At 53.3% G+C, this 27,970-nt stretch overlaps 1 protein-coding gene across 2 annotated transcripts; it reads left to right on the forward strand.

Moving 5' to 3' along the window:
• CLCN7 (chloride voltage-gated channel 7) lies at positions 1 to 26,468 on the forward strand. Of its 2 annotated transcripts, XM_036308992.1 has the most exons (25): positions 1 to 206; positions 9,389 to 9,460; positions 13,103 to 13,174; positions 13,317 to 13,382; positions 13,821 to 13,953; positions 14,259 to 14,368; positions 15,103 to 15,183; positions 15,838 to 15,900; positions 15,997 to 16,080; positions 17,217 to 17,310; positions 17,567 to 17,631; positions 18,121 to 18,237; positions 18,794 to 18,848; positions 19,253 to 19,313; positions 19,901 to 20,039; positions 20,430 to 20,523; positions 21,203 to 21,372; positions 22,235 to 22,286; positions 22,532 to 22,659; positions 22,951 to 23,036; positions 23,437 to 23,566; positions 24,287 to 24,346; positions 24,442 to 24,618; positions 24,954 to 25,034; positions 25,255 to 26,468. In XM_036308992.1, exons 1-25 carry the CDS (start codon positions 54 to 56, stop codon positions 25,339 to 25,341), a joined length of 2,430 nt encoding a protein of 809 aa, XP_036164885.1. In that variant the 5' UTR covers positions 1 to 53; the 3' UTR covers positions 25,342 to 26,468. The 2 variants fall into 2 exon arrangements, with proteins under 2 accessions (XP_036164885.1, XP_036164886.1); XM_036308993.1 differs by lacking the exon at positions 9,389 to 9,460.
• The last annotated feature ends 1,502 nt before the right edge of the window (positions 26,469 to 27,970 follow it).

A 27,970-nucleotide genomic window follows, 5' to 3' on the forward strand; every position in this document is an offset into this window, starting at 1 on the left:
GTCACGTGGTATCGGCGCGGGTCACGAGAACAAACACGGGGCCGCGGCGGGCCATGGCCAACGTCTCCAAGAAGGTGTCTTGGTCCGGCCGCGACCGGGATGACGATGAGGCGGCGCCGCTGCTGCGGAGGGTGGCCCGGCCCGAGGCGCCGGCCGGCGAGGGCTCGCCGCTGCTGAACGGGGCAGGGCCTGCGGCCGCCCGCCAGGTGAGGAACCCGGGCGGACTGAGGCCTCGCGCCTGGGCGCCCGCCGGCAGAGACTTCCACACCTCCGGGCCCCGCGCGGGCCGGGCGGCGGGGCGGCCTCCTACTGATCGGGGCCGGCCCTGGGTCCGCGCATCAGTCTTCCCTCCCGCGGGAGCCGCATGGCCGTGGGCCGCTGCGAGTCGGGGTCTGGGGCTCTGACGGGCCAAGGGTCCTTCGACGGCGGCGCTCTGCTGGGCCGGTGCTGCGTGCGCTGCGCGTTCCCAGCGGGGCCTCGCGGGGACTCGGTGCTTCATCCCGTTGTAAAGACAAGGAAGTTGGGCCGCGGACGGGTTCGGGAATGCGCCCAGGGTCTCCCTTGGCAAATGGCAAAGCTGGCATCGCAAGCTAGGCCCTGCGTTCCGGAGTCTCGGGAGTAAGTTCTGGGCCAGCTGCCCAGCAGGGATCCAGGAGCAGGTGGACCTCGCCATTACACGTGGGTGTTTTATGGGCGAGGTGGGCGGGCTAGCACGCTTGCTGTCATGTCCTTGACAGCGCGAAGCTAATATATTTCCTGACAGTTCACTCCAAAATGGCTTTAAAGGGAAGGCAAATGGAATTCTGCTCAGGTGAATCCGGTTCTGCAGTATTTTTTTTTTTTTCCTCTCAAAATTGTGATAGATGCCTGAGCAACTAGTTTAACGATTCCCAGATTTTAACAGTTTAGGTCGCAGAGTTTTCTTTTTCAATGAGATTAACTGAGGAAGTCCACCACTCTTCTCTACAGGAATCAGGGCGATCTTAGGAATAAGTCCTTGCACTCCGTTTCCCTTAGCGATTCATTGCACCCAGACACACTAAGCAACAAGTCAGGGTGGTTGAAATGTACTCAACATGTCCGTGATGCAGTTTGTGTCTTTAAATGTTTTCCTATGTGTTGTGTTAATTTTTAGTTAATGCACTACTTTTGTTGATTGGTCTGATTTTGTTTTGTGCTTATTCTTTACTTTTTCTCCTCCTGTTCTAGATCTGCCCTTTACATAATTGTATAGTGTTTAAGGACTAGGAGGGAGAGGAGGCTGTTTCTCTAGAACTTATGGTTAGGTTTCCCCAGCCCCTTAGAAATTCATTAGACAGTGAAGGTCAGAGCCTGCCCTTTGCTGGGAGGGTGCTGCTCAGCTTCATTTGAGAGAAGCCTGCTCAGGTGCTTTCTGTGTCAGGTCTAAAGTCGCAAACTTGCCGTGGTGGGGATGTGGGTGCTTTGTTATTTTCTTGCAACATTTCTGGTTTTCTTTCCTCTTTTAAAAGAAGGTTAACTGGCCCTGGCTGGTGTGGCTCAGTTCGTTGGAGCGTCTTCCCGTGTAACAAAAGATGGCAGGTTCAATCCCCGGTCAAGGCATGTGCCAGAGGCAACTGATTGTCTGTCTGTCTGTCTCTCTCTCTCTCTCTCTCTCTCTCTCCCTCCCTCCCTCCCTCCTCTCCCTCTCCCTCTCCCTCTCCCTCTCCCTCTCCCTCTCTCCCCCTTCCTTTCTCTCTAAAATAAGTAAAAACATATCCTCGGATGAGAATTTAAAAAATAAAATAAAGTTATCTGAAGTCTATAAAAAGAAGTATAAAACTGGCTTTAAGGGCTGACAAGTAAAGGGATTGGAAACCTTGAGGTTGGATTTGGGTTTATCTTGGGACTGAACAAATATGTTGGGGTTTCCCACTTCTCTTTGCAACTAGATACTTGAGTTGACTTTTTTTTAAGGAGCCTGTTGATCTCCTCCCTTAAAAAGCGTTCCCTTAAATCTATGCAAGCTTTTTTGTCTGTTTGCATTAATAAGAACAGATTAGCTGCTCTTAAACACTTTTTGAATAATTTATTGCGCACCTACTTTGTCCTGGCTGCATGCAGTTTGCCTGGGACACAGAGTTGCACGAAGCAGCTTCCTACTAGCTCCAGACTCACGGAGAAACAGGCCAGTGCTCTGTGAGGACTGTGTAAGGGGCTCCAAGGGCAGGAGAGGTCCTATTTGGGTACATTTTTAAAGAGTGCAAGAGCCTCAGGTGAACAGCCAGATGGGAAACAAGGGAATGTGTGTTTGCAATCCTGCGAGAGTTTGGAATTGGAAAGTGAATCGGAGTGGAGACTGGAAAGAGAAGTCAGGTCAGACCTGCAGGGGACAGCTGCTTTATCCCCACCACCTAGGCCGGACACAGAAAGCATCCTTTATTTAAAGAATCTTTAGCCCACCTTGTGCGAACAAATGCAAAGGGGAGACTAGAGGCATTTGTATGAGGAGCACCTCCCTGAGCCAGGTGCCCCAGGTACCTCATCTGCAAAGCAGTTAAAAATGTGAGCACTGAGCACAGTGCTTGTCATAAGACAGAAAACATTAGTCACTCTCGGCTGCATTGAAAACAGCTGCACAGCCCTGGCCGGGTGGCTCAGTTGGAGCACCATCCCGCACACCAAAAAGGTTGCAGGTTTGATTCCTAGTCAAGGTACGTACCTAGGTTGTGGGTTCATCCCTGGTTAGGGTGCATACAGGGGGCAACTGATTGATGTTTTTCTCTCTGGCATTGATGTTTCTGTTTCTCTCTCTCCCCTTCTCTAAACGAATCGTCGGGTGAGGATTAAAAAAGCCCAGACAAAATAGCCAGCTGAACAAAAGTGATTGTCTTTGGGTTGCGATTCATGTGCAGCTCCCCTGGCAGCTGAGCCACTTGGTGTTGGCTTTCATGCAGGGAGGGCCTGCTCTGGACCAGCAGGCTGAGGTCACGGTTAGCCTGGTGCACCCTCCCTAGTGCTGCAGCAGAAGGCAGCTTGTAAGCTGCTCTCAGTCCAGGGCCATTTGAACTAAAATGAAGACCCAGGCCAACAACTGCCCTATGGGAATGCTCTGGTCAACTGGACGTGAGAACTTGACCTCATCACCTCCTGGCCCTTAGGGTTTTTATTGCAGGATGTCCAGAGTTGGATCATGGTGTCATTGCCACCTTAGCACAGGCACAGCCTGCCCCGCTCCTCAAGCAGCTTCTCCGGGCAGAGTGAGGTCAAGCGGCTGCCCTGTGCCCAGGTCAAGCTGCTAAGTGCCCAGTGCGGAGGAGCAGGCGTGACCCTGGGCATGGTGGGCTGGGGACAAACCTGAGCTCAGCCTCTGTCCATCCAGGACCAGGCGTTCAGAGCTACCTGTAGGTTGCTGTCCCCTTCGTGTGGGATATTGGTTAGCCAGTGAGTTCTTGTCTGCTGCTGGGGCATGGAGAGGGTGAGGCCAGCCAGCAAGTCATGGTCATGTGTGTGGGCAGTAGGAAGTGGACAGTTTTAAGAACTTATAGAAGGAAATCTGAGCCAGAAACAGATGCTCTGGGGCGGGGGCTGGGTATTTACAGTGGTTGTAAGTGCAGGACATTTCCGGGGACCTTTGCTATGGGAAGCTGTGTCTGAGAATTCCCAGGGGGTGTTTAGAATCATTCTGGGATCTTACTTCTCTGGGAACTGGGGTTACCACATGAGACTGTGCCTTGCCTTGGTGGCCCAGAGCCACAGACAACATCTAAGCATGCCAGGGAGGTGGGGGGCTTGCAGGGAAGCTGTGGGCCCGTCATTTGTCATCTGGCCCCTTGAATTCTGCTCATCATAAGTGAGCTCCTGCCTTTCTCTAGGTGGTTCCCACCACCAGGGCATCCCCTCCAGGAAGTCCTCTGCCTCAGTGTCTTTGTCCTGTTGTCCTTCCTCTTTATCCACTGACCCTCAGCCCCACTTTGTAGGGTCCCAACTGGCCACCTGCTTCCTCCCCAAGGGCTCCTGTCCAAGACCAGTGTGGACGGGACAGCCACTGCCCTCAGGAAGCTCACAGTCTGGAGCGACAGACAGAACCCATGGCCTGACAGTGCAGAGAGCTCAGGGACAAGAGTGACCCCAGGCCTAACCAGAGGCCTTGGGAGGCACCCCACACCCCCTCCGCAGAGTTCCCACCCCATCTGCCCCTCCCCTGCACAACTTGCTCCTTTTCTTCCTGTAGGTCTCAGCCTCAGTGCCTCCTCCTCATCCCCCCATTGAGCTCAAGTCTTACAGTTTACACTTCCTTGTTTCTGGGAAACTTGTTTTCTTCGACTTGAGCCCCTAGCTGAGGTCTTGCGCGCTCAGTGCTGAGCATGGAGCCTGAAGGATGTTAGAATGCAGAGCAGCAGAATAGGACAGCAAACAACCTTTAAGTTGTTTTTAAATTTTGTGGTAAAAACATATAACAGAGTTTATCATATTAACCATTTTTTTAAATATATTTTGTTGATTTTTTTACAGAGAGGAAGGGAGAGGGATAGAGAGTTAGAAATATTGATCAGCTGCCTCCTGCATACACCCGCTACTGGGGATGTGCCCGCAACCAAGGTACGTGCCCTTGACCGGAATCGAACCTGGGACCCTTCAGTCCGCAGGCTGACGCTCTATCCTCTGAGCCAAACCGGTCAGGGCCATATTAACCATTTTTAAGTGTACAGTTGAGTGGTGTTAAGTACATTCACATTGTTGCACAACCATCACCACCTTCATCCCCAAAACTCTTCATCTTGCAAAACTGAAACTGTGCCCACTGAACACTAACTTCCCCTTCCCCCCGCCTCTGGCAACCGCCATTCTACTTTCTCTCTCTATGAATTTGACTATTCCAGGGACCTCAAATAAGGAGAATCACACAGTATTTGTTTTTTTGTGACCAGCTACTTTCTCCTACTATAATGTCATCGAGGTTCATCCATGTTATAGCATATTGTAGAATTTCCTTCCTTTTTAAGGCTGAATAATACTCCATTGTATGTATATACTGTACCTGGTTCACCCACTCATCACCAATAGACATTGGGGTTGCTTCCACATTTCAGTTGTTATGCATAATGCTGTTATGAGTATGAGTGTACACATACTTCTTTGAGATCCTGCTTTTAATTCTTTTGGGTATATATACAAAGGTGGAATTGCTGCATCTTATGATAGTCCTATTTTTAACTTTTTGAGGAACTTTCATAATGTTTTCCCATAGTGCCTGCACCATTTTGCATTCATACCCACAGTGCACCAGCTTCCAACTTCTCATCATCCTCACCAACACTTGTTATTCTATTTGGGTTTTTATTCTGGCCAAACTCACAGGTGTGAGGTGGTATCATTGTAGTGTTTTTTTTTTTTTTTTAAATATATTTTATTTTTTATTTTTATTTATTTATTTATTTTTTTTTACAGAGAGGAAGGGAGAGGGATAGAGAGTTAGAAACATCGATGAGAGAGAAACATCAATCAGCTGCCTCCTGCACACCCCCTACTGGGGATGTGCCCGCAACCAAGGTACATGCCCTTGACCGGAATCGAACCTGGGACCTTTCAGTCCCCAGGCCGATGCTCTATCCACTGAGCCAAACCTGTTACGGCTGTAGTTTTCTTTTATTAATATATTTTTACTGATTTCAGAGAGGAAGGGAGGAGAGAGAGATAAATCAGTGAGAGAGAATCATTGATGGGTTGCCTCCTGCATGCCCCCAACTAGGGATCGAGCCCACAACCCCGGCATGTGCCCTAACCAGGAAGTCATGGTTCGAACTGTGACCTCCTTGTTCATAGGTCGACATCCAACCACTGAACCACCCCAGCCAGGCTCATTGTGGTTTTGATTTGCCTTTCCCTAGTGATTCGTGATGTTGAGCATATTTTCATGTGCTTATTGGCCATTTGTATGCCTTTGGAGAAATATTTATTCAAGTCCTTTGTCCTTTTTTTAAGCAGATTAGGTGTGTGGGGTTTTTTTTGTTATTGAGTTGTACAAGTCCTTTATATATTCTGGATATTAACCCCTTATCAAATCTATAATTTGTAAATATTTCCTCCCACTTTATAGGTTTCCTTTTTACTTTGTTAATTGTTTCCTTTGATGCACAGAATTTTCAGTTGGATGTCCCATTTGTGTATACATTTTTACATTTTTAAAGTAATTATGGACTTACAGGACATTGAAAGACAGTATAGAGAGGGCCTGCATACCTTCCCCCCAGTTTCATCCAGTGGTTCCATCTTTCATTGTGCAATACAGAAACCCGTGTTGACATCGGCACAGTGCGTGTATGTGGTTCTCTGCTATTAGGCCATGTGTAGATTTGTGTGAGCACACCACTGCAGTCAGGGTACAGAGCATGCCCGTTACCATGCACAGCCCTTTGTCCTCCTCTTACAGTCACCCCTCCCCCACTGATTAGTTCTCATCCCTGCAGCCTGACATTTTGAGAGTGTCAGGTCAGTGGAACCGCACAGTATGTAAGTCTTTCACTCAGATCCTGTTCTGGAAGATTGCAGCCAGGCTATTGTGCATGTCCGTAGAAGAATCAGTATTCAATTTAACTTGTGTTTAAGGAAAGAGAAGAAAACAGATGCAACACCCAATAAATTATTGAACTTTGAGTAAATGGCCTTTTTACCACAAAAGATAGTTCCTAAAAGATGCCCATAAAATTCAGAAAAGAGGTGATGAAAACATGAAGGTGTGGAGAAGGGAGAGAGCCCAGCCCAAGGCAGCGGCAGGGCTCAGCCCCTCCCGCTCATCCGCCCTCCTGGGTCCACACGGTTCCGCAGGGTGCCGTCCCCTGCTCATCTGGCATCAAGGCCAGGTGCAGAGGACCTTTTGTCACCTGAACAAGTGAGTCCTGCCCCTCCTCTCTCTAGGCTGCGTGTGAGGTCACAGCCTGGCCCCAGAAACGTTTAGATGTGAAAGGAAATGCTTTATGGGGTTCAACCCTGGGCTGCCTTGGTGTGGTGGGAAGGACTGCCTGATGTAATTGAGCTGCTTTTACGATCAGCGACAAATAAGATAAAGTGGTCAGACTGCCTCTTTCTGTGGGCTCCATCTGTCAGGTTGGATGGCAAATCGGTTTTCCCATTTTCCTTTCACAGTCAGACTCACGCTGTCTGGGCATTGCTCAGCTGGGCTTGTCCGTCTTTGTGCCCTGTCTGCTTGGCCGGTCTGCATGTGTGGGCATGTCCCCAAAGAAGTGTATTTGGTGTTGCTGTGGTTGGACTTGCAGCTTGGGCATGCTTCCAGATGACGTGTGTCCTGTCTGGAGCGTGGGGACTGCAGCCAGTGCCTGGCCACCTCCTGTTTCAAGTTCACTCTTAGCTGAGATCCCTTTCTGGGTCAGCACAGCCTTTCTCATAAGATTCAGCCGTTTGGGGGCATTGTCAATTGTTTTTAGAAGAGAAAACAGCTCTTTCTCTCATTAATCACCTGTTCTTCGGATGTTCACCATATGTACATAGAGAAGTGCACATTGTGCAAGTGGAGCATGTTCTCAAGTAGAACACGCACCTCACATGTTACCTCCCCAAATATCTGTCCACTCCTAGCCCCTGGAACCTGTGCATGGGACCTCACATGGAAATAGGATCTTCACAAACATGATCAAGTTAAGATGAGGTCGGATTGGCATAGTCTGACACCAGTGACATGTGTCCTCTTAAGGAGAGGGAAATTTGGACAGACACACAATGAGGAGGCCGTGTGACTACGGAAGCAGAGATTAGAGTGATGCGGCCAGATGCCAAGGAATAAGAGCTGCCAGCACCCATCAGAAGCGAGAAGAGGCAGAAAGGGGCCTTGGGAGGGAGTGCTGCCTGCTGACACCTTGATTTTGGATTCTGGCCTCCAGAGTTGGGAAGGAATACATTTCTCTTGATATAAGCCCCTCAATTTGTTGCAATTGTTTACAGCAGTGCCAGGAGATTCAGACAACTTCCAGTCAGCTGATGTCCTCTGAGCCCACTCGTGCCCTCACTTTTCCTGTCCCCCTAAAAGTAGCCAGTTCTCACCTGCTGTAAACTTCCTATACTGGAGTCACAGTGCACTCTTTGGCTGAATACCCCTCTGAGGTCCATTGTTGAGTGTACGGCAGACTTTGGCCCTATCATGGCTGCTTGTTTTCCTTTTTTTTCTTTTTTAAATATGTTTTTATTGATTTCAGAGTGGAAAGGAGAGGGAGAGAGAGATAGAAACACCTATCTATATATACAAAAGGCTAATATGCAAAGTGCCCCCTGTGGAAGTTCGACCGGAGACTGGGCATTCTATCACTAGCTGTGATGTGCGCTGACCACCAGGGGGTGACACGGAACAAAGGAATGCCCCAGCCGGCAGCCAGGAAGGGAGGCCCTCCGACTGGCAGCTGGAAGGCCCTAATGAGCCCAATTGCTGGCCAGGCCTAGGGACCCTACCCATGCATGAATTTTGTGCACCAAGGCCTCTAGTCAGTGATGAGAGAGAATCATTGATCAGCTGCTTCCTGCTGGGGATTGAGCCCTAAACCCGGACATGTGCCCTGACCAGGAATTGAACCGTGGCCTCCTGGTTCATAGATCAATGTTCAACCATTGAGCCACACAGAGTGGGCTGGCTGCTTGTTTTTCCACTGCATGTGTAGCTACCAGATGAAATGCAGGGCACCCAACTGCATTTGCATTGCAGAGAAACAAAGAATCATATTTGAGGTCAAGTATGCAATATTTGAAGCATACTGAGCTAACACATGGTTTGTTGCTTCTCTGAAATGAAAAGGTAACTGATGCCTGTGTTTTGTTTGCTAGTCCAGGCCCCTGCCATGCCCAGCAGTGGGCATAAAAGAAGTCACGCCTCTGGTTTTCTGTCCTTTGTGGTTGACCTGCCCCCTGGGTCCCAGCATGTGGCCTCACTTCAAAGTGGGAGGGTTCTGGGGTTTGAGGGTATTCCTGCCCCTGGAGAGGAGGGCCTCAGACCACGTGTCTGGAGAGCTGGCCTGAAGGCCTGTGGCAGAACCACTGTCTCATGATGGGGGAACACATGGAGAATGGGTTGGGGGCGCTCTGGGCCCGGGTTTTTCTTGGCCAGGGGAGGGGGGCCAGGAGGACACCAGCAAGGTTGCCTGCAGCCCTGGGTTCTGGTGTCTAATCTCTGAAGCTCACTAAAACAAGGAAGGGCAGGGCCGGGCCCCTGCTGTAGGGAAGGCCTGGGCTTCCCATTCTGAGGCTGGACATCTTGATGACAGGCCTGGGTCCAGCACTGGCCCTGCTGTCGTCCTCCACACAGTAGGTGTGGGTCTGTGCTCTCCCGGCAGGGCCAGATGAGGCCAGGCTGTCCTGGTGGGGTGGTGATGCTCAGTGTAGCTTGGGCTTGTGGCTAAGTGCCCTGTCATTTCTCTTCTGCTTCCAGTCGCCCCATTCGGCGTCTTTCCAGATCGGACAGATGAGCAACGTGGAGCCGGACGATGAGCTTCTGGACCCAGTGAGTGGGAGTCATTCCCGTTTATACCCAGGAAGGACAGACGAGGCCTGCTTGGTGGAATTGCAGCCTAGCCAAAGGCAGACAGTAAATGAAAACCCAGAGGATGGCGGGTGTAGGGCTCTGTGAGAGACGTGCGTAAATCTGTGCAGACCTCGGGCAGTTCTGTGTATGGCTCAGTGACAGACATGGACAATTCTGTGCAGAGCTCAGGGACAGATACGGACAGGGCCATACAGAACTCGGAGACAGAAATGGGCTGAGCAGAGTTCAGAGATAATGAGGAGCAGACATTGGGGCCCCCAGAGCCTAGGTGACCAGGGAAGGCTAGTCTGAGGGGCCATGTTCCCCAAGGCCAAGCCAGGTAGGGGAAGTGTGTGACAGGTGTTGAATGCTGATGGAAAGAGAGGAAGCAGGCCAGGGCGGGTGCTGTGGGTGGAAGAGGGATGCCAGGTAGGCTGGAGGAGGGCCCTGGGGGCAGGGTGGGCATCTCGGGGTGGATGTCCCTGGACAGCGGTGATGTCCTTTTCTGCCCCTGTGTCAGGCTTGGACTGTCCAACAGCTACCAGGGGAACATGTCCTGAAAATGTCCATCCAGACTTGCATTTGACTTCCTCCTCGGGTGTCTCGTGGTCCTGATTTTCATTCCCCTGATGGCCAGTGATGTTGAGCATTTTTCATGTGCTGATGGCCGTTTGTATGTCTTTTTTGGAGAAATGTCTATTTAGATTCTGAGCCCGTTTGTAATCAAGTTATTCCTGTTTTAATAATTGAGCTGTAAGAGTTCTTCATGTAGTCTAGACACAAATTGCTCATCAGATACATGATTCGAAGAAACTTTTTCCCGTTTTGTGGATGTCGTCTCACTTTCTGACAGGGCCTTGTGAAGCACAAAACCCTGTAATTTTGATGAAGTCTGGTTTACCTATTTTCTTGGGTTGTGCTTTTGTTGTCACATCTAAGAAACCACTGCCTAGTCCAAGGTCATAAAGATTCACTGCTGTGTTTTCTTCTAAGACTTCTATATTTTTAGGTCTTGATCGTTTTTCACTAATTTTGTAAATGTGTAAGGTACAGGTTCAGGTTCATAGTTTTGCGTTTGGATGTCTAGTTTTCCCAGCACCATTTCATGAAGTGACTGTACTTTCCCTGTTGAATTGTCTTGGCACCCTTGCAGAAAATCAATTGGCCATAAATGTGAGGTTTTATTTCTGACTCTCGATTGTCTGCTGTTAATCTCGGTCTGTCCTTGAGCCAGCACCACCACTGTCATGACAACTGTAGCTTTATAGTCACTTTTGAAGTCAGGAAGTTTGAGTCCTCCAACTTTGCTCTTCTTTTTCAAGGTTGTTCTGCCTCTGAGGCATCTCTTGCGTTTCCATGTTGATTTTAGGATCAGCTTGTCAATCTCTTTAATGCTTCCAGATGGAATTTAGAGATTGTGTTTAATCTTAATGTTAAGCCTTCTGATGAACACAGGATATCTTTTCATTTATTTAGGTCTTTGGTTCCTTCTTTTCAACAATGTTTTATAATTTTCAGCATACAAATCTTACACTTTTGTTATATGTATTTTAGGGCTAAATTTTATTTTATATATTTTATTTTTTATGCTGTTGTAAATAGAGTTGTTTTCTTTAAAAAATATTTTTATTGATTTCAGAGAGAGGAAGGGAGAGAGAGAGCGAAACATTAATCATAAGAGAATTATTGATTGGCTGCCTCCTGCATGCTCCCTACTGGGGATTGAGCCCTCAACCCTGGCATGTGCCTTGACCAGGAATCGAACTGTGACCTCCTGGATCATAGATCAAGGCTCAACTACTGAACCACACTGGCCGGGCTATGGTTGTTTTCTTAATTGCATTTCAGATGGTTCGTTGCCAATGCATAGAAATAAATTTTATATTTATATACTGATCTTGTATCCTTTAGACTTACTGAATGCATTCTAACAGTTTTTTGTCTATTTTGGAGGATTTTCTACATATAAAATCATGTCATTTGCAAATAGAGTTTCATTTATTCCTTTACAATCTGGATGCTTTTTATTTCATTCTTTTGCCTAATTGCCATGGTAGAACCTCCAGCACAGTGCTGAATAGCAGTGGCAAGAGCAAGTCTCCTTCTCTTGTTCCCGAACTTAGGGGAAAAGCTTAGTCTTTCACCATTGACAGTGATGTTACCTGTGGGTTTTTGCTAAAGCCTTTATCAGGTTGAGGAAATTCCCTCTATCCTTCGTTGTTGAGTGTTTTAATCATGAAGAGGAGTTGATTTTTGTTGTTGTTGTTAGCCTCACCGAGGATCTTTTCCCCATTGCTTTTCAGAGAGAGTGGGAGGGAGCGGTGTGGGGAGAAACATCGCTGTGAGAGAGACACATCGACTAGTTGCCTCCTGCATGCACCCAACCGGGGGCGGGAGTGAACCCGCAACCCAGTTACATACCCTTGACCGAGAATTGAACCCACAACCCTTTGGTGCAGAGAGTGATGGTCTAACCACTGAGCTACCAGCTAAGGCAAGAGGGGTTGAATTTTGTCAGATGCTTTTTCTCTGTCTATTGAGGTCATATGTATTTTCTGTCCTTTATTCTATTAAAGTGGCATTACACTTGTTTCACTCACAAAACTTCTGATAACAAATATGTGGGGGTTTTTCCTCACACCAACTAATTCTGTTTTTCCGGATACCACCTGGTTGTCCTATAAGTCAGTTCATTCTGACACTAACTGCATGATGTTGGCACAGACACCACAGGCTAAGGGCTCAGTCCTACTGCCCCCACTTCAGACCCCAGTCACAAGTCCAGGTTGTCATTTGTGCTTGTGACTGACGAGCTATAAATCACAGTTCCCCAGACCCTTTCCTTAGGTCCATAATTTGCTAAAGGGCTCACAGAACTCAGGGAAATATTTTATTTATGTTTACTGATTTATTATAGAGGCTACAACTCAGGAACAGCAGACAGTAGGTGCACAGGGAAGGATGCAGAACTTTCATGCCCTCCAGGAGCGCCACCCCACAGCACCTCACATGTTCACCAACCCAGAAGTTCTCCAAACCCCTTCATTTAGGGTTTTTATGGAGGTTCCATTACACAGGCTGATTAAGTCATTGGTCATTGGGTGATTAGCTCAATCTCTAGCCCCTCTCCCTCCACTGATGTTGGGACTGAAATTTCCTGTCCTCTAATCACACCTTGATCTCTCTGGCAACTAGCCCCATCCTGAAGCCTAGGAGCCCCTATGGTCCCTCCAGCTCATTAGCTCACATAAGACACTACCCAGAGATGCCCAGGATTTTAGGAGCCGGATGCTAGAAATTGGCACAAAGACCAATAATATATTCTCCAATGTACCACAGACATTACAGTAATTGATTTTCAGATGTTAAACTACCCTTGCATTCCTGGTGTGTTGTAGGATCTAACCCACTGGCGTCTTGTTGAGAATTTTGTGTCTGTGTTCACAAAGGGTGTGTATTTGTAGTGAGGTTCCTTTCTTGTGGCATCCATGTTTAGCTTTGGGGTCAGGAGAGTAGTGACCTCATGAGATGAGTAGACACGTGCTCTGTCCTCTCCTCATTTGTGCTTTGCTCTTCAGCGTGCTAGGTTGTCAGTGTGTGACTCTGCCTCTTCCTCTGCAGAATACGGATCCCCCTCACCCTTTCCCCAAGGAGATCCCGCACAACGAGAAGCTCCTGTCCCTCAAGTATGAGGTGGGCCTCCTCCCTGGGTGCCCCTGCCCCATACCGCCCCAGGCACTTCATTCCCCTCCAGCCTCACCCCCACCCCCTGCCCGACGTGAACCCGGGACACCAGGGCCAGTCACTGTGTTGTCTGTGTCACCCTGGTCTGCAGAGCTTGGACTATGACAACAGTGAGAACCAGCTGTTCCTGGAGGAGGAGCGGCGCATCAACCACATGGTGAGTCTGGCCGGGCAGCCTGGACACCGCCCTAGGGACCCACGGGCTGGGCTGGTGCTACTCTCCCACCTGGGGGTGGTGATGGGTCCCCTCCATCTCCCTGCCCTCAGTCCTGTGCCGCAGGTTCTGGTTTGTGTTCTGGAGCAAGAGACACCCAACACCTGATACAGGAAAGGGAGTGTGTGTTACATTTCAAATACAACAAAGAAGGCTGTTCTTAGATGTCAGCTGCAGTGGCCAAGATGTCAACAACTGATTGTGGCTTGGTTGGGAATGTCATCCCCCACCCCACCCCAATGCTCCATCATCTCTTAGACATTGACCTGAGGCTGCCATCATGGACTTGGGGAATTCCAGGGCCAGTCATGTCGCCACTAGAGCAGCCTATGGCTGATGTCTTGCCACTGCACTCACCTCTGACTAGTGCCTCCCCCTCAGGCCTTCCGGACAGTGGAGATCAAGCGCTGGGTCATTTGTGCCATGATAGGGATCCTCACGGGGCTTGTGGCCTGCTTCATCGACATCATGGTGGAGAACTTGGCCGGCCTGAAATACAAGGTCGTCAAGGACAGTATCCTTTTCTGAGGGGGCCCAGCACAGACAGGGTGGAGCTTAGAGCAGAGCGTAGGGTCCCATGAGTGACTGTGCATCCCAGAGCGGGCCCAACAGGAGATACCTCTGGCCTGGGTGTTTGCCCTCCAACTGGGAGAGTGGGGACTGGGCAGTGGAATGTCTCTGAGATGTGCAGTTAGTGCATCACCTCCTCCCCGCCTCCCACTCCCCGCTGTGTACTTGGGGGTCGTGCTCGTATCAGGGTGCGGCACGCTGGGGATGTACTCAGATGGTGGAGCTGATACTCGTCCTTGATGAGCCCAGATATCGACAAGTTCACGGAGAAAGGGGGGCTGTCCTTCTCCCTCCTGCTGTGGGCCACGCTGAATTCTGCGTTCGTGCTGGTCGGCTCCATGATTGTTGCCTTCATAGAGGTACGGCCACCAGGGAGCCCTGGATGGTGGGAACTGCTCCAGCTCAACTACTGCAGCTTCTGCCAGTGAGGTTCCCGCGGTCACACTAGTACAGATGTTAAACGGCTCAGTAAGAACACCCTCCTTACCCTGCTGGTGCACCCACGTCCACCCCACACGGCAAAGACCATGGGAAAACCCACAGCTCACTTCTAGGAGGTCCCAGTGGTCCAAACGGAGGGGACCACCCACCTGAGGGGATCAGACCCTCCTGGGGTCCCTTCATTCCAGGACTCTCCCAGAAGCCCTTCCTAGGGCCTGCCTCTTTCTGTGCTCTTCCCTTATCATGAGGTGTTGGAAGGAAGAGGGGGAAACATCCAGAAGCTTCTATCTGGTGTGCAGTGTGGTGCCCCCCTCCCAAGGGAGATCGAGGAACTCTGGTTCCTCTCAGCTAGTTCATGATAGGTGCCTCTGGTCTGTCCTAGTGCGTCCCCACTCTGCCCCTGTGGGAGACACTGCACCTCCTTCCATTTCCACACCCAATCCCTCCCACACCCCACAGCATTTGCACCCCTCAGTGGTCGTTCTACATCTGGGGTGGGGAGAAGTGGGAAGCCCCTTCCCAGGCAGCTGTCCTGTCCAGTCCCATGTCATCCCCTCCTCACCCTGAGCCCCATGAGGCTGAGTCTCCCTGGGCCTCCCAGTCTACGTCCATTCATTCAGCTTGGCCAGCTCCATGTTCTCTCTCCTTCCAGCCAGTTGCTGCTGGCAGCGGGATCCCCCAGATCAAGTGCTTCCTCAATGGGGTGAAGATCCCCCACGTGGTCCGGCTCAAGGTGAGGAGGTGACCCCCTGGGCTGGGAGCACGGTGCCCATCATGGGGATTCTTTGCTGGGTTAGAAACCTTTTGTTTGTCCACGTGCACCTCCTAAATTCACCAGACCATGTTGTGTGCTGCTGACGAGCATGTGCATGGATGTGCTGGAAGATTTTGTACATTTTCTTTGGAAAGTGATGAAAACTTTCTCTGCAATTTTATGTAACAGAGAAATGCTTCAGTGGTGTGCGTGCTGTGACCACTGCTGTGTTTGTCAGTTCCTCACAGGGGCCAGCATTCCAGAATGAGAGCACCTGCGTGGAGTGGGAGCCTTGCTGTGTGCTCTTTCCATCTCTCAAAGTTTTCCTAACACTCGTGCTTAATATTCTTGATGACACACTCATTCCAAGGGGCTGGCAAGTCAGGCTTCCTCCCATGGCCATTTCCGGTGTTTGGTCTGCGTGCCTCCGCCCATGCTTTTCTCCCGCCCCCATCTGGGGAGCAGAGTGACCTCAAGGGGGAGCGGTTGTGCTGGCCCCTCCGAGTGCCTTTGTCGCTCATGGGTGCTGGTTGTTTTGTTACTAGTCTTGCTTTGTGTGCAGGGCTGTGGCTCAGGTTCTCAGACAGCATGCAGTCTGTAATCAGAGACTTGACACTCTCCTTTGTGTTCCAGACGCTGGTGATTAAAGTATCTGGTGTGATCCTGTCCGTGGTGGGAGGACTGGCGGTGGGAAAGGTAATGCAGCCGGAGGAGCGCTGCTCGGGCCTGAGTCCCTCTGCCCTCCATGTTCTCCCTGAACTCGCCTGATGGGGGCTGTCCTGCACTTTCCAGGAGGGGCCGATGATTCACTCGGGCTCCGTGATTGCTGCTGGGGTTTCCCAGGGGAGGTCAACGTCACTGAAGCGAGATTTCAAGGTGAGTCCTCCTGATGCAGATGTCGACAATGAGGGTGACCATGAATGTTCCTTGGAAGGCGGGTCCCTCCTGCTCTCCTGGCCTGCCAAGGAGTCTACTCGGAGCCTGGTTCGCAGGGTTTGGTGGGTGTGCCTTTCCCTGAGGAAATGGCCTCAAAGGCCTGTGTGACCTAGAAAGAGGTCAGGAGTGACGTGCTGGCAGACAGAAGATGCTTAGTTTCCAAGATACGCTTCAGAATAATGTCACGTTTCCCCAGAAAGCCACCAGCTTTTTGATGGGCATTGCACTGAATGTATATACGAATTTGGAGACAGTTAACATTTTTTTTACAGAACAGTCTTTTAAAATCAAGAATACACTTAAGGTTTTTTTTGTTGTTGTTAATCCTCACTTGAGAATATTTTTCCATTGATCTTTTTTAGTTTTTTTCTTTTTAATTTATCTTTATTGTTAAAAGTGTTACAGATGTTCTCTATTTTTCCCATTGACCCCCTCCACCCCATACCTACCCCTCCCAGGCCTTCACCAGCATATTTTCTGAGTCCATGGGCTATGCATATAAGTTCCCTGGTTAATCTCTACCTCCTCACCCCTCACCCCTGCCTTCCTTCTGAGATTCATCAGTCTGTTCCATGCTTCTATGTCTCTGGATCTGTTTTATCCATCAGTTTATTTTCTCTGTTGATTTTTAGAAAGAGAGGGAGGGAGGAAGGGATACAGCTAGAATCATCAATGTGAGAGAGACACATTGATTGGTTGCCTCCCACATGCCCCCCCCCCCCCTAGGGCCAGGGATTGAACCTGTAACCCAGGTATGTGCCCTTGACTAGGAATGGAACCCGAGACCCTTGGGTGCGTGGGCTGATGCTCTACCCATTGAGCCACACCGGCCAGGGCCTAAAGTTTAATTCTTGTGATAGAATCTCTTCATTGTTTTCTCATGGTTGTTGGTGTGCAAGGAAGTTCTCTCTTGTTGCCTCTTCGGTTCTGCAGTCTTTGTGAACCCAGGAGTTGATGAGTTGACTGTCTAGAGACTCTTCCTCTCCCTCCACTGCCTCTCTCCCCGTCCCTTTCTGAGAAGTGCCCTTGGGGAAGCTGGCTAATGTCCTGCTCCTGTCTGTTCTGCCCCATTGCAGATCTTTGAGTACTTCCGCAGAGACACGGAGAAGCGAGACTTTGTCTCGGCAGGAGCCGCGGCGGGAGTGTCTGCTGCGTTTGGGGCCCCTGTGGGTGAGCAGGGGCCCTGCCTGGTTGACAAGTGACGGCCTGTATTGGGCAAGCCAGGCTGTCCGTGCCTTGAGAAGGAATAGTTTTGGTGTTTGCAGACTTCGGTGCTGGGTGGTGGAGAGGATGTGGGGTGCCTCCCGAAAGGCCCCATGGCTGCCTCTCATGTGGGCTTGGTGCCGTGGGTCTGGGTGTGAGGGGCTCTGGGTGCGGAGCTCCCTGTGCCTGGGTAGAAACTTCAGGCTGGGCCACTGCGTTCCAGGCGGGGTCCTCTTCAGCTTGGAGGAAGGTGCCTCCTTCTGGAACCAGTTCCTGACGTGGAGAATCGTAAGTGCCCACAGACGGCGCCTCTCCCCAGGTCAGGCAGCGTCCACGTCTCACCTTGTTGTCCTCTGTGGTCCAGTGGACACCACACTCTGGGCCCACGCTTCGGTGCCCTCTCCTGAGGGGCCTGTTGAGCTGTAGTTGGAGCCACGCCCCGTTGGATTTTTATGGCCCAGCTCTACCTCACTTGACCCTGAAGTGTTGCCTCCTGCCCTTCCCCTGTCAGTCGGGTCACTGTTCCACCCTGGGGCTCCTTGAACTCCTCATTGGGAACCCCCAGACCTCATACACCTTTCCTCGGCTCTGTCCTGGCTTGACCCCACAGTGGCCTGGCTTGCCCAGCCTCCTGTCCTTTAGCTTTTGGAGGGGCTCCAGGTGCCTCCTGAGTGAAAAGAGAAGCAGCCCCTTCTCCGGCAGCCCCTCCCCAGCTCCCAGGTTCCTCCCGGTGGGTACTGTTGTTCTGATGGTGCTTGTTTCTCTCTCTGCCCACAGTTCTTTGCTTCTATGATTTCCACCTTCACACTGAACTTCGTCTTAAGCATTTACCATGGAAACATCTGGGACCTGTCCAGCCCTGGCCTCATCAATTTTGGAAGATTTGACACGGAGGTAATGTGGCCCGTTGTCCCAGTCACTGTTTCTGGTTCTCGGTGCTCGGCCAGGCTGTTTACTTAAGGTTCAGCCTGAGACCTGGGGCTTTTGGGAAACTCCATCTCTTCGCTGAGATTGAGCTCTGTTCATAAGCACCAGGGCCAGGGGTGCTCTTGGGAAGCACACATCCAACCTGGCTGTGCAGGGGAGGATGCCCCGGTAGCCAGCCCAGGGGCACCTTCAGGGCTGCCTCCACCATCTGCAGATTGTTGGACAGTGACACAGACTGTGGTCCTGGGCGCTCATGCACCAGCTTAGGGAGGGTGAGTAGGAGAGACCGGTGCCTCTAGGAAGGCCGGGACCAGACACTGCAATTGCCAGACATTGCAAGGGGGCCCTGCTCCTGGGACGTCCTTGCACAAGAACACAGTGGAGCTCTTGGGTTGTTTGGGTCACTAGACGTGTTCCTAGGTCTCTCCTTCCTGCCCCCTTGCCTCCCCATCTGTCAAGTCTGAGTGGCAAGAAACTGATGACACATTTTCTCACAGAACATCTGCTCTTCCTCTTTGCACAGACGATGGTGTACACGATCCACGAGATCCCCATCTTCATCGCCATGGGCGTGGTGGGTAAGGGCCATCCCCAGAAGGACACCAACCCACCTGGCCCCACACTTCTCCATCACTCGAGATGGCGGCCCCCAGTGGGAACAAAGCATGTGGTGGGGTCAGGGCCCGCTTTGAAATGGCTCCTCCAGGGCCACCTCGGGAGAAACCCGCACCATAAAGAAACCAGAGCTCTGCTTCTCCATTGGGAAGCCCATCTAAAAAGTGGACTGGCCCCTCAACAGCATCCATTACCCTCAAAACCTTTTCCCTGAAAGGAAGGCAAAGCCTTTCAGAAATAAGGCCCTCTGTCTGTCCATCAGAGCATGGTGATGGAGCGCAGGTATTTCCACAGACCCCCCTCCCCCCAGTCCCTCTGCTGCTGGACAGCCCAGCTGTCCTTACACGGGACTCCTTCCTGGCCGCAGGTGGTGTTCTTGGGGCTGTGTTCAATGCCTTGAATTACTGGCTGACGATGTTTCGAATTAGGTGAGAAACCTGATTTGTGGCTCCTGGGGCCTTTGAAAATGGACTCATTGTGAGCCGTGTGCCCACAGGGCCGCATGGAATGCCACCTGCCAGTGTGCATTGCTCTGTGATGGCTTGTATGTGAGGGGACAGCATGGGGCTGGGGGATGGATGGGGTAAGGCTAGGGGAGGCCTGGCAGGGGAGGCACTGCCTGTGGATCCAGCAGCCCTGGGGTCAGGGTCTTTCTGGCCTCAGTCTGGTCTGCCCAGGGCCATCTTGAGCCCGAGCATAGTTAGCTGGCACGGCTTCTCTTACCATTTGGAGAGCCATTACTGGAGCTTTGGGGCGGGGGGGCGGGGGAGGCGAGTTCTGGGCTTGGGGAAGCACTTCCTCCTTCTGCAAAAACTTAAATGATGTTGGAGAGCATCCAGATGATCTGAGGACGTGCAGGAGTCTGGGTAGGTTGATGACTAAACGTGCTGCATCACCCCCCTAATTAGTGTTGTATTATCAGCTCTTAGTACTATCAGCTCTTATCACAGGCCCAGGTTGCCTTGGTAACTGCCCAGGTGTCCAGAGGCCTGGTCCATCCCAGTGTTTGCTCTAGGTACATCCACCGGCCCTGCCTCCAGGTGATTGAGGCCATGCTGGTGGCCGCTGTTACAGCCACTGTCGCCTTTGTGCTGATCTACTCGTCCCGGGACTGCCAGCCCCTGCAAGGCAACTCCGTGTCCTACCCCCTCCAGGTAGGAGGTTGGGCCACCAGGCAGGGGGCAGGGCAGGCCTCTGAGGAGGAGCACTCGCTCCCCAGTCCCGGCAGGAGAGCTGGTGGCACAGCGGAACTCAGAGTTCTGGACAACACAGGCTGGTGTGTCCTCAGAGGGTCAGGCAGCCTGCTGGGTGTCGGGAAAGCTGGTGTTCTTTCGGGCTGGAGTCTCCCCGGCCCTCCTCCCAGAATGTGGCCTGACAAGGACGAGGAGGACTTCAGAAGTGGGGGCTGTGGGTATGGACCCGAGAAACGCAGCCTGCCTCCCCTCCGAGGCAGCAGCCCGACCTCATCCTGCCACGTGGTTGGCGCTTGATGCTGGGCAGGACTGCCCCATTCCACTGGCCCGTCCTCTCTCCCAACCTTGCAGCTCTTCTGTGCAGATGGCGAGTACAACTCCATGGCTGCCGCCTTCTTTAACACCCCGGAGAAGAGCGTGGTCGGCCTTTTCCACGACCCCCCAGGTGTGTGCCCGTGCTCAGCGCTGTCAGATGCACATCGCCACGGGCCCTGCCCCTCGGGCCTGATCTGCAACAGCCCACCGACACTGGGCACAGAAGCCAGAGTAGATGGCGTCAGACTCTTCCATGGTGCTACTCCCTGGTGCTGCTCTAGCGTCATCTCGCCCCTTAGGACCCTTAGGCTGTCTCTGATGGTTTTCTGTCACAAATAAGACTGCTGGGACTTTTCCGGTCCTTATGCACGTGACAGGAATCCACACATTTAACAGAGAAGCATTTACATGTGGGGAAAGGCCACGCCCTTTCTAGAAAGTGCTGAGTGAAGCCTGCAGTTGGCACCAGGCCTCCTGACATGCTGTTCTGGGGTTTCTGGAAGTTACCTAGTGTGGAATGTGGCTGGTGGCCTTCTCTCCTGACCCCTGTGGTGCCAGCTGTTTGCACACCGATTTCAATGGTCACCTTCTTGGCCTCAGGTCACTGTCCTGCTGGCTGCACTGGGCCCCACTTGCCCTGGCTCCCTCCGTCCCCGGGCAGGGCAACCATCCTCCTGTCTCCAAGGACCCAGGCCCCAAAACCCCATGCTCTGGCCTCTGAAAATGGGGACACTTCCGGGGGCTCATGGGGGTGTCTAGGGGTCAGGATATGACCTGGAGGTGCTGACTGGCCAGCCTCTCTCTACTAGGCTCCTACAACCCTATGACCCTTGGCCTCTTCACCCTCGTCTACTTTTTCCTGGCCTGCTGGACCTATGGGCTGACAGTGTCTGCTGGCGTCTTCATCCCATCCCTGCTCATTGGGGCTGCCTGGGGTCGGCTCTTCGGCATCTCACTGTCCTACCTCACCGGGGCCGCAGTAAGTGGGGTCTCCATGCAACAAGCACTCAGGACCAGAGCTGGGCTGGAGGGAAGGGGCAGTTCTGGTGCTCCAGCCTCGGGGCCACTGTGAGTGAGGGCAGTGGGCTCCCAGTGCAGTGGTCAGCGCCTCAGAGCCTCTGGTCCTTTTACGTGGTCGTAGTTTTCTGGCTGCTGCTGTTCGATAGGAACATGCCATTAATGTAGCCGTCCATGTGTGTGGTCCAGAGACAATGTTGGGGGGAGACACTCAGTGGTTATCAGTGAGCGAAGGTGACATGGAAGGATTGGGCGCCCAGGCTGCGGACACTGGTGACTGGCTCTGTGTGTGACAGGACTTGCCCTGCGCCCCGCGGCCTCCCTGGCCTCCCTCTCCACCTGCCACCATGGACACCCTGATTTTAATTTTATGTGCACACCAGGTGCCATCTGTGTCTGGCTTCCCTCACTGAGCGTGCAGTTTTCAGAGCTCATCTGGTAGCACGTGTTGGATTGTCACTCCTGGCACTCCCTCGTCGTGCGGTGCAGGCGTTTCTGCAGATGACAGTCACTGCACACATGGTGCTGGCCTCTGTCCCTGCACGCACCTGTAGCTCTGCCTCCTCCATACGCAGAGTGTCCTTCTGTCTCGTGCTGCCGAGTTCTCCGGCTTACGCCGACGGCGTGATTCGTGCAGGGCGTCCTGGATTGGGCCACTCTGTGGGTATTTCCAGGCTTTGTATTACTAAGGAGGAGCAGGCTGTTTGCACATGTGCATAAGCTCTCCTGGATGTGACATTGCTGAGCCCAGGCAGCCTCGTGCATCTTGGTGGGTTTGAGCAGGGGGTGCCACCCCCAACACCACCTCTGTGTCATCCCCACAGATCTGGGCAGACCCTGGCAAGTACGCCCTGATGGGAGCAGCTGCCCAACTGGGTGAGTCCTGTCTGCCACGTGGGCAACCCAAGGTCAGGAGGGGCAGGTACCTCATGGAGCTCGAAGTCTGGGTGTTCAATTTAGTGTCATCGACCACTCCCTGCAGGGTGTAGCTGGGCCCTCCTGAATGGATGGTGATGGGCCCTGCACAGAGAACGTGGGCAGGGAGGGGCGGGGTGGAAGTGGCCTACAGGGGCTCGAGACCACCCTACCTCACCCCAGCCCACCTCTCCCTCCCTGGGCAGGTGGGATCGTGAGGATGACGCTGAGCCTGACAGTTATCATGATGGAGGCCACCAGCAATGTGACCTATGGCTTCCCTATCATGCTGGTCCTGATGACCGCCAAGATCGTAGGAGACATTTTCATTGAGGTGCAGCTGGTGGGAAAGGCCTGCCTGCCTAGTCCTCATTGTGGGTCCCATCCCCATGCCCTGGTCTCAGAGCCTGAGAATGTGGGGACTGGGCTCTGTAGCAGCAGAGGAGGGAAGGGGGCCCCTGCAAAGACATCCCCCACGTTGGTGGTAGGCACAGTGTGCCTGGACCCCTCCCTCAGAGACAGGCACAGTGCTCTCCCTGAATCCCCCCTTGGTAGCTGGTCATTGTACCCTGGAACCCCTCCCTCATGTCAGTACTGTGCCTGATGCCTGTCCCCTCCTCCCCAGGGCCTGTACGACATGCACATCCAGCTGCAAAGTGTGCCCTTCCTGCACTGGGAAGCCCCGGTTACCTCGCACTCGCTCACCGCCAGGTATCACCTCTCTCCCCGTCTTGGTTTAGGCTGATGGCCTGCAGGCCTGGGGCTTCCTCTCCACACTTAGGTCGCGGACAGTGAGTGGTGCCGACGCTCTGGCAGGGTGGGTGTGGGCAGCCAGGAGCAGGAAGGAAGCCACCCGCCTGTGTGCGAACATCTGGGAGATGCTCTGCAGGTGTCGGGGCTGCAGGCACCACCCAGGGCAGTTCTCCCAGGGCAGCACCGGGGCTCTGTGGCCTCCGGGCTTCCTACTTCCCTTCTCGTGGCTACTGCGTCCAGCAGCTTCCTGCCGGTTGAACTTCATTTCTGCTGTGAAGAGAGACCATTCAGGAACCCCCAGGGACACATGGTTTGTGACCCTGTGGCCAACAGTGGACGAGTGTGTGCTCTCCCACAGGGAGGTGATGAGCACGCCGGTCACCTGCCTGCGGAGGAGGGAGAAAGTGGGCGTCATCGTGGATGTGCTCAGCAACACGGCGTCCAATCACAACGGGTTCCCTGTGGTGGAGTCCACTGACGATACCCAGGTACAGGGCCTGGGTGGGTGGACCTGGGTCCGCTGCTGTCCCACAGGAGCCCATGGCCTCAGGCCAGGTCCTGCCTCCCTCCCTCACAGGGAAGCCATACTCTTCCCCTGTACCTGTCAAGCAGGGCATGGGCAGGGCTGGTTTGTAGGGACATAGAGACTTGTCTGGGTTTATGGTGGAAGTCCACTAACTGAAAGGAGCCGAGTCCCACAGCTGTGTGAGCGCTGTCCCCGTGGGTAGGTTAGTGCCAGGCCCAGTGTCATGCTCATACCCCACGCCGCACCGTCAGCCGTGGCTGTGCCTGTTGTCAGGAGAGGCCTGACAGCACATGTGGCCCACCCAGTCCCAACTCCCAAAGGTTTGGGATGAATTTTGTCAGGGCCGGGTCTGCATCTCCCCCCAGCACATGCCGCAACCCAGGCACTTGGTTCCTTGCTCTTCGTTGTGAGTCCCCCTGCCCCTCCCAGGTGTTTGGGGGTTAGCAAGCCTGTGCCTTCGGCAAAGCCAGTGCCCGTCGACTGTGACCATACGTTGATGGGGGGTGTGACGGGGAGCCTGACTAGAGCCAAGGTCCCCGAGCAGACGTGCTGGACCTGCTGCTCAGACACTGCCTGCCCTCCCGTTCGCACCTCTGAGCTTTCAGCAGGGCCTCAGCCAGGCAGGCAGGTGCTAGGACTTGGGCTCTGCTCGCAGACAAGGCCATTTGTCTCTTCCCTGCAGTCAGCTCGGCTCCAGGGCCTGATCCTGCGCTCCCAGCTGATTGTCCTCTTGAAGCACAAGGTAGGCTCCTCGGCACCTCTGGGTGGTGGGAGATGCAGGCCGGGAGCTGGGGTTCTGACATGCCTTGCCCACTGCCTGTCACCTGCTGCCCACAGGTGTTTGTTGAGCGGTCCAACAGGGGCCTGGTACAACGGCGGCTGAGGCTGAAGGACTTCCGGGATGCCTACCCACGCTTCCCCCCAATCCAGTCCATCCATGTGTCCCAGGATGAGCGCGAGTGCACCATGGACCTCTCTGAATTCATGAACCCCTCCCCGTATACGGTGCCCCAGGTGCCTGATTCCCACTTGCAGGGTCTTGAGTGGCCTTCAGTGGCTTGCCAGGGAGGGCTGGGGTGGAATCCATGGAGAAATGGGAAGAGCTCCGTCCTTACACCCAGGACAAAGATTGGGGGATGGGCATGGCTGTAGAGCCAGACACCAGCAGCATGACTGGGATAGGGCTGGTTGGCATGGGGGGAAGGGGTGCTTTAGGACACATCTTGATGTCCTGGTCACGGCGGGTGTGATGGGAGACGGCCAGCCCTGAGCTTGGTGGGTCCTGCCTCTGCTCTTGGCTGGAGCCAGTCTGGGCCAGTGGGCAAGCTGAGGCCCTGACCACATTGCAGGAGGCATCTCTCCCTCGGGTGTTCAAGCTGTTCCGGGCCCTGGGCCTCAGACATCTGGTGGTCGTGGACAACCACAATCAGGTGAGTAGCCAGGGAGGGCAGAGGGCCCCTTTTCCTGCTGGCCTGCCTGCCCTGGCCATAGGTGCACAGGTGCTCTCTGCAGGAGACTCTGAGGCCCAGGATCCAGACTGGCCATATGTCCACCTCCGGGTCTCCCCTAAACTGTGCTGCTCCCCCCACATGCTTCCACAGAGGAGGAGTGGAGCCACTGGATTCCTATGACCTGGCTTTGTTCCCACAGGTGGTCGGGCTGGTAACCAGAAAAGATCTGGCCAGGTACCGGCTTGGGAAGGGGGGCCTGGAGGAGCTCTCATTGGCCCAAACGTGAGACCCTGGCCCTGGCACCTCACCTGGGGTCCTGAACACGCTCCTCGGGCGGCAGCAGATCTGTTGTCCTCAGACCTCGGGATGGCCCAGGTGGTGTGTGAGCGTGACCATCGATGGGCACCTTGTCAATGTTCCCCACCCTCCCCCTTGCCTCAGCCCCTTGGATGTCACTCTCCATCCTCCTGTTTCTTCGCCCTCAGGGAGCAGATATTCATGCAAATGCTCGCTTCCTCAGAGCCAGCGAGAGGTCGCGTGTGCATGTGTGCATCTCAGTGCGTGTTTGCGTGTGTTCATGGTGTGTTCACGTGTGTGAGACAGCGAGCAGGCTGGGCCCTGTGGACTTGAGTGCTGCAGGCCCCCCAGGGCGGGGCCATCCTGCTTCTCTGCTCCTCATGACTCTCAGTGCTGGCCAGAAAGACCACGCCGCCTGGACACTGCCAGCTGGAGGCCTCAGGCCTTGTCCCCACGGCCCAGTCTGCGGCCGTGAGGTGATAGGCCTGTGCAGCTGGGACCTACCTGGGCAAAGGCCCAGCCGAAGGACCAAAGGCAAGGGCTTGGGGCAGCAGACTGGAGCAGGCTGTCAGGAAGTCAGCTGTTCTCCAGATTCCTGCGTGTGCCCTGGGCCGAAACCGCACTCGGGAGGCCATGGGCTCTGTGAGGAAGTCTTGGCCAGAGGAGAGCTGAGAACCACCCGTGGGCCTGAACCCGAGTTCTGTCACACATGCCACCCAAGCTCTCTGGAGCTGGAGTCCAGATGAATAGCTGTTGCCACTGGGACCGAGGCTGGGAAGGCGGGTCTTCTCAGCATGGGGGCTGGGGTGGGCCAGGAGCCATGTTCTGGGCGGCTCTGATTCTGGGCCACGCCGCTGGGCTTTGGGCTGAGCTGCCGAGACTGCAGCAGGGATGCTGTTCCCCTCCGAGGAAGTTTTTTAAAGGTGATTCCCCAGTCCCCACCCGTCTCTGATGAGGTGACTCAGATGCTTTAGTGGGAGCTGGTGGGTGCTGCGCCTTGGTTTTAGCCCCTTCCAAGGGGGTGGGGCCAGTCCTGGTGGGGAGTCCTCTGTGGGGGGAGCAGATCTGAATGTGGGAAGTCTGAGCAGGAGAAATAAAGGAATTGTACCCAGACAATCTGCGCCAGCTTCCTGTTTCTGCTTAGCATGGACCACAGTCTAGCAGCCCGGGATTCCAGGGCCATGGGGTGGGGGAGTCTGGGATGAGACCCTCTGCGTGATGCGGGTGAGCAGCACCCCAGAGGATGTCACTGGGAGGGAGACACAGATGAGAGGCCAGGAAACCAGGGGGTTGTGTAGCTGGGCCCTCACACTTCCTCAGGAGGGGACCCTTGGGCACCATCCACGCATCCTCATTCGAATGTCTGGGCAGTGTTCCTGGGCAGCTACAGAGCCCGGTGGGAGGGCTTCTACCCAGAGGCCCTTCCGTCAGCAGGCGGCTCAGCACATCTGTCTCCAACCTGACCTGCTTGGCCACGAGGCGTGTGGTGTGGCTCCCCCTGGAGGAGAAGTTGACAAGCATTCTTGTCCCAGGGAAGCCCCAGCCAGCCCTCAGTGGCAGGTCTAGGTGACATGGGGAGGACGAGGGGCTAGAGGGGCTGGTGCACCGGCCTGAAGTGAGACCTAACCTTCCCCAGCCTTCGCACGCGGTGGGGAGGAAGCGAGGACAGCATGTCACTCACTTTGTGTTGAGTACATGTTGAAATGGTATTTAGATGAACTGGGTTAAATGGACTATTGAAGTTCACTCCACCTGGCTACTTCTTTTTTTAATGAATTTTATATATTTTTTAGAACTTTATTTTCTGCAAAGCCAATCAAGTGTTGGGTGGGAATGGTGTAAAAGTTATTCTTGCATATTCAGGAACAGCAAGCACTCAGTTACAGAAAACAAGAACTTAAAATATTTGAATCAAAGGCAGTACCCTGCTACTGCTATTTTAAAACTGTCATGTTCTTTCTTAGCAACAAAAAAACAACATTTTATTGATTTCAGAGAGGAAGGGAGAGGGAGAGATAGAAACATCAATGATGAGAGAGAATCATTGATCAGCTGCCTCCTGCACACCTCCTACTGGGGATCGAGCCCGCAACCTGGGCTTGTGCCTGACCAGGAATTGAACCGTGACCTCCTGTTTCAGAGGTAGATGCTCAACCACAGCCATGCCAGCCAGGCTCCCTCTGGCTACTTCCTTACTGTGGCTGCTAAGAAAGTTAATGTCCCGCTGTAGCCCACACCTATGGCAACACCCTGTCTCCTTTGATAGTCCTTCAGGGCCTGTTTTCTTGGCTGCAGGACTGGCTGTGTTCAGTCCGTCTGGGGTCCCGGCCTTCCTGCTCTGGTTTAACGACCATGGAGCCAGCAGTTGCTCCTTGACATCGCTCCTGTCCAGGCCAGAGGTCTCCTGGCCCTAACCTCTGGTGCCACCTCATATCCTTCCAGAAACAGGCAGTTGGGGAGGCCTTGCAGGAACAGGAGAGTTGAGGGCTCAGGTTCCATTGGCAGTTGGGCCAGAAATTCACGAAGTTCTGGTAAGGAAAAGGTTCCAGAAGAGCCCCGCTGCCCTACCTACCTTGGTATTGTCTTGGAAGGAGGTGAGATATGAGGACTGGAGCTCA

The sequence above is a fragment of the Myotis myotis genome, unplaced genomic scaffold (genome assembly GCF_014108235.1).
Source record: "Myotis myotis isolate mMyoMyo1 unplaced genomic scaffold, mMyoMyo1.p scaffold_m19_p_5, whole genome shotgun sequence".
NCBI lineage: Eukaryota > Metazoa > Chordata > Mammalia > Chiroptera > Vespertilionidae > Myotis > Myotis myotis.

What these genes read in the sequence shown, in the direction of transcription:
- CLCN7 (XM_036308992.1), top strand. Translation starts at nt 54, where the DNA reads ATGGCCAACGTCTCCAAGAAGGTGTCTTGGTCCGGCCGCGACCGGGAT. An exon ending in CCTTTTCCACGACCCCCCAG is followed by an intron (nt 20,524 to 21,202) that starts GTGTGTGCCCGT and finishes TCTCTCTACTAG; the next exon opens with GCTCCTACAACCCTATGACC. An exon ending in TAGGAGACATTTTCATTGAG is followed by an intron (nt 22,660 to 22,950) that starts GTGCAGCTGGTG and finishes CCTCCTCCCCAG; the next exon opens with GGCCTGTACGACATGCACAT.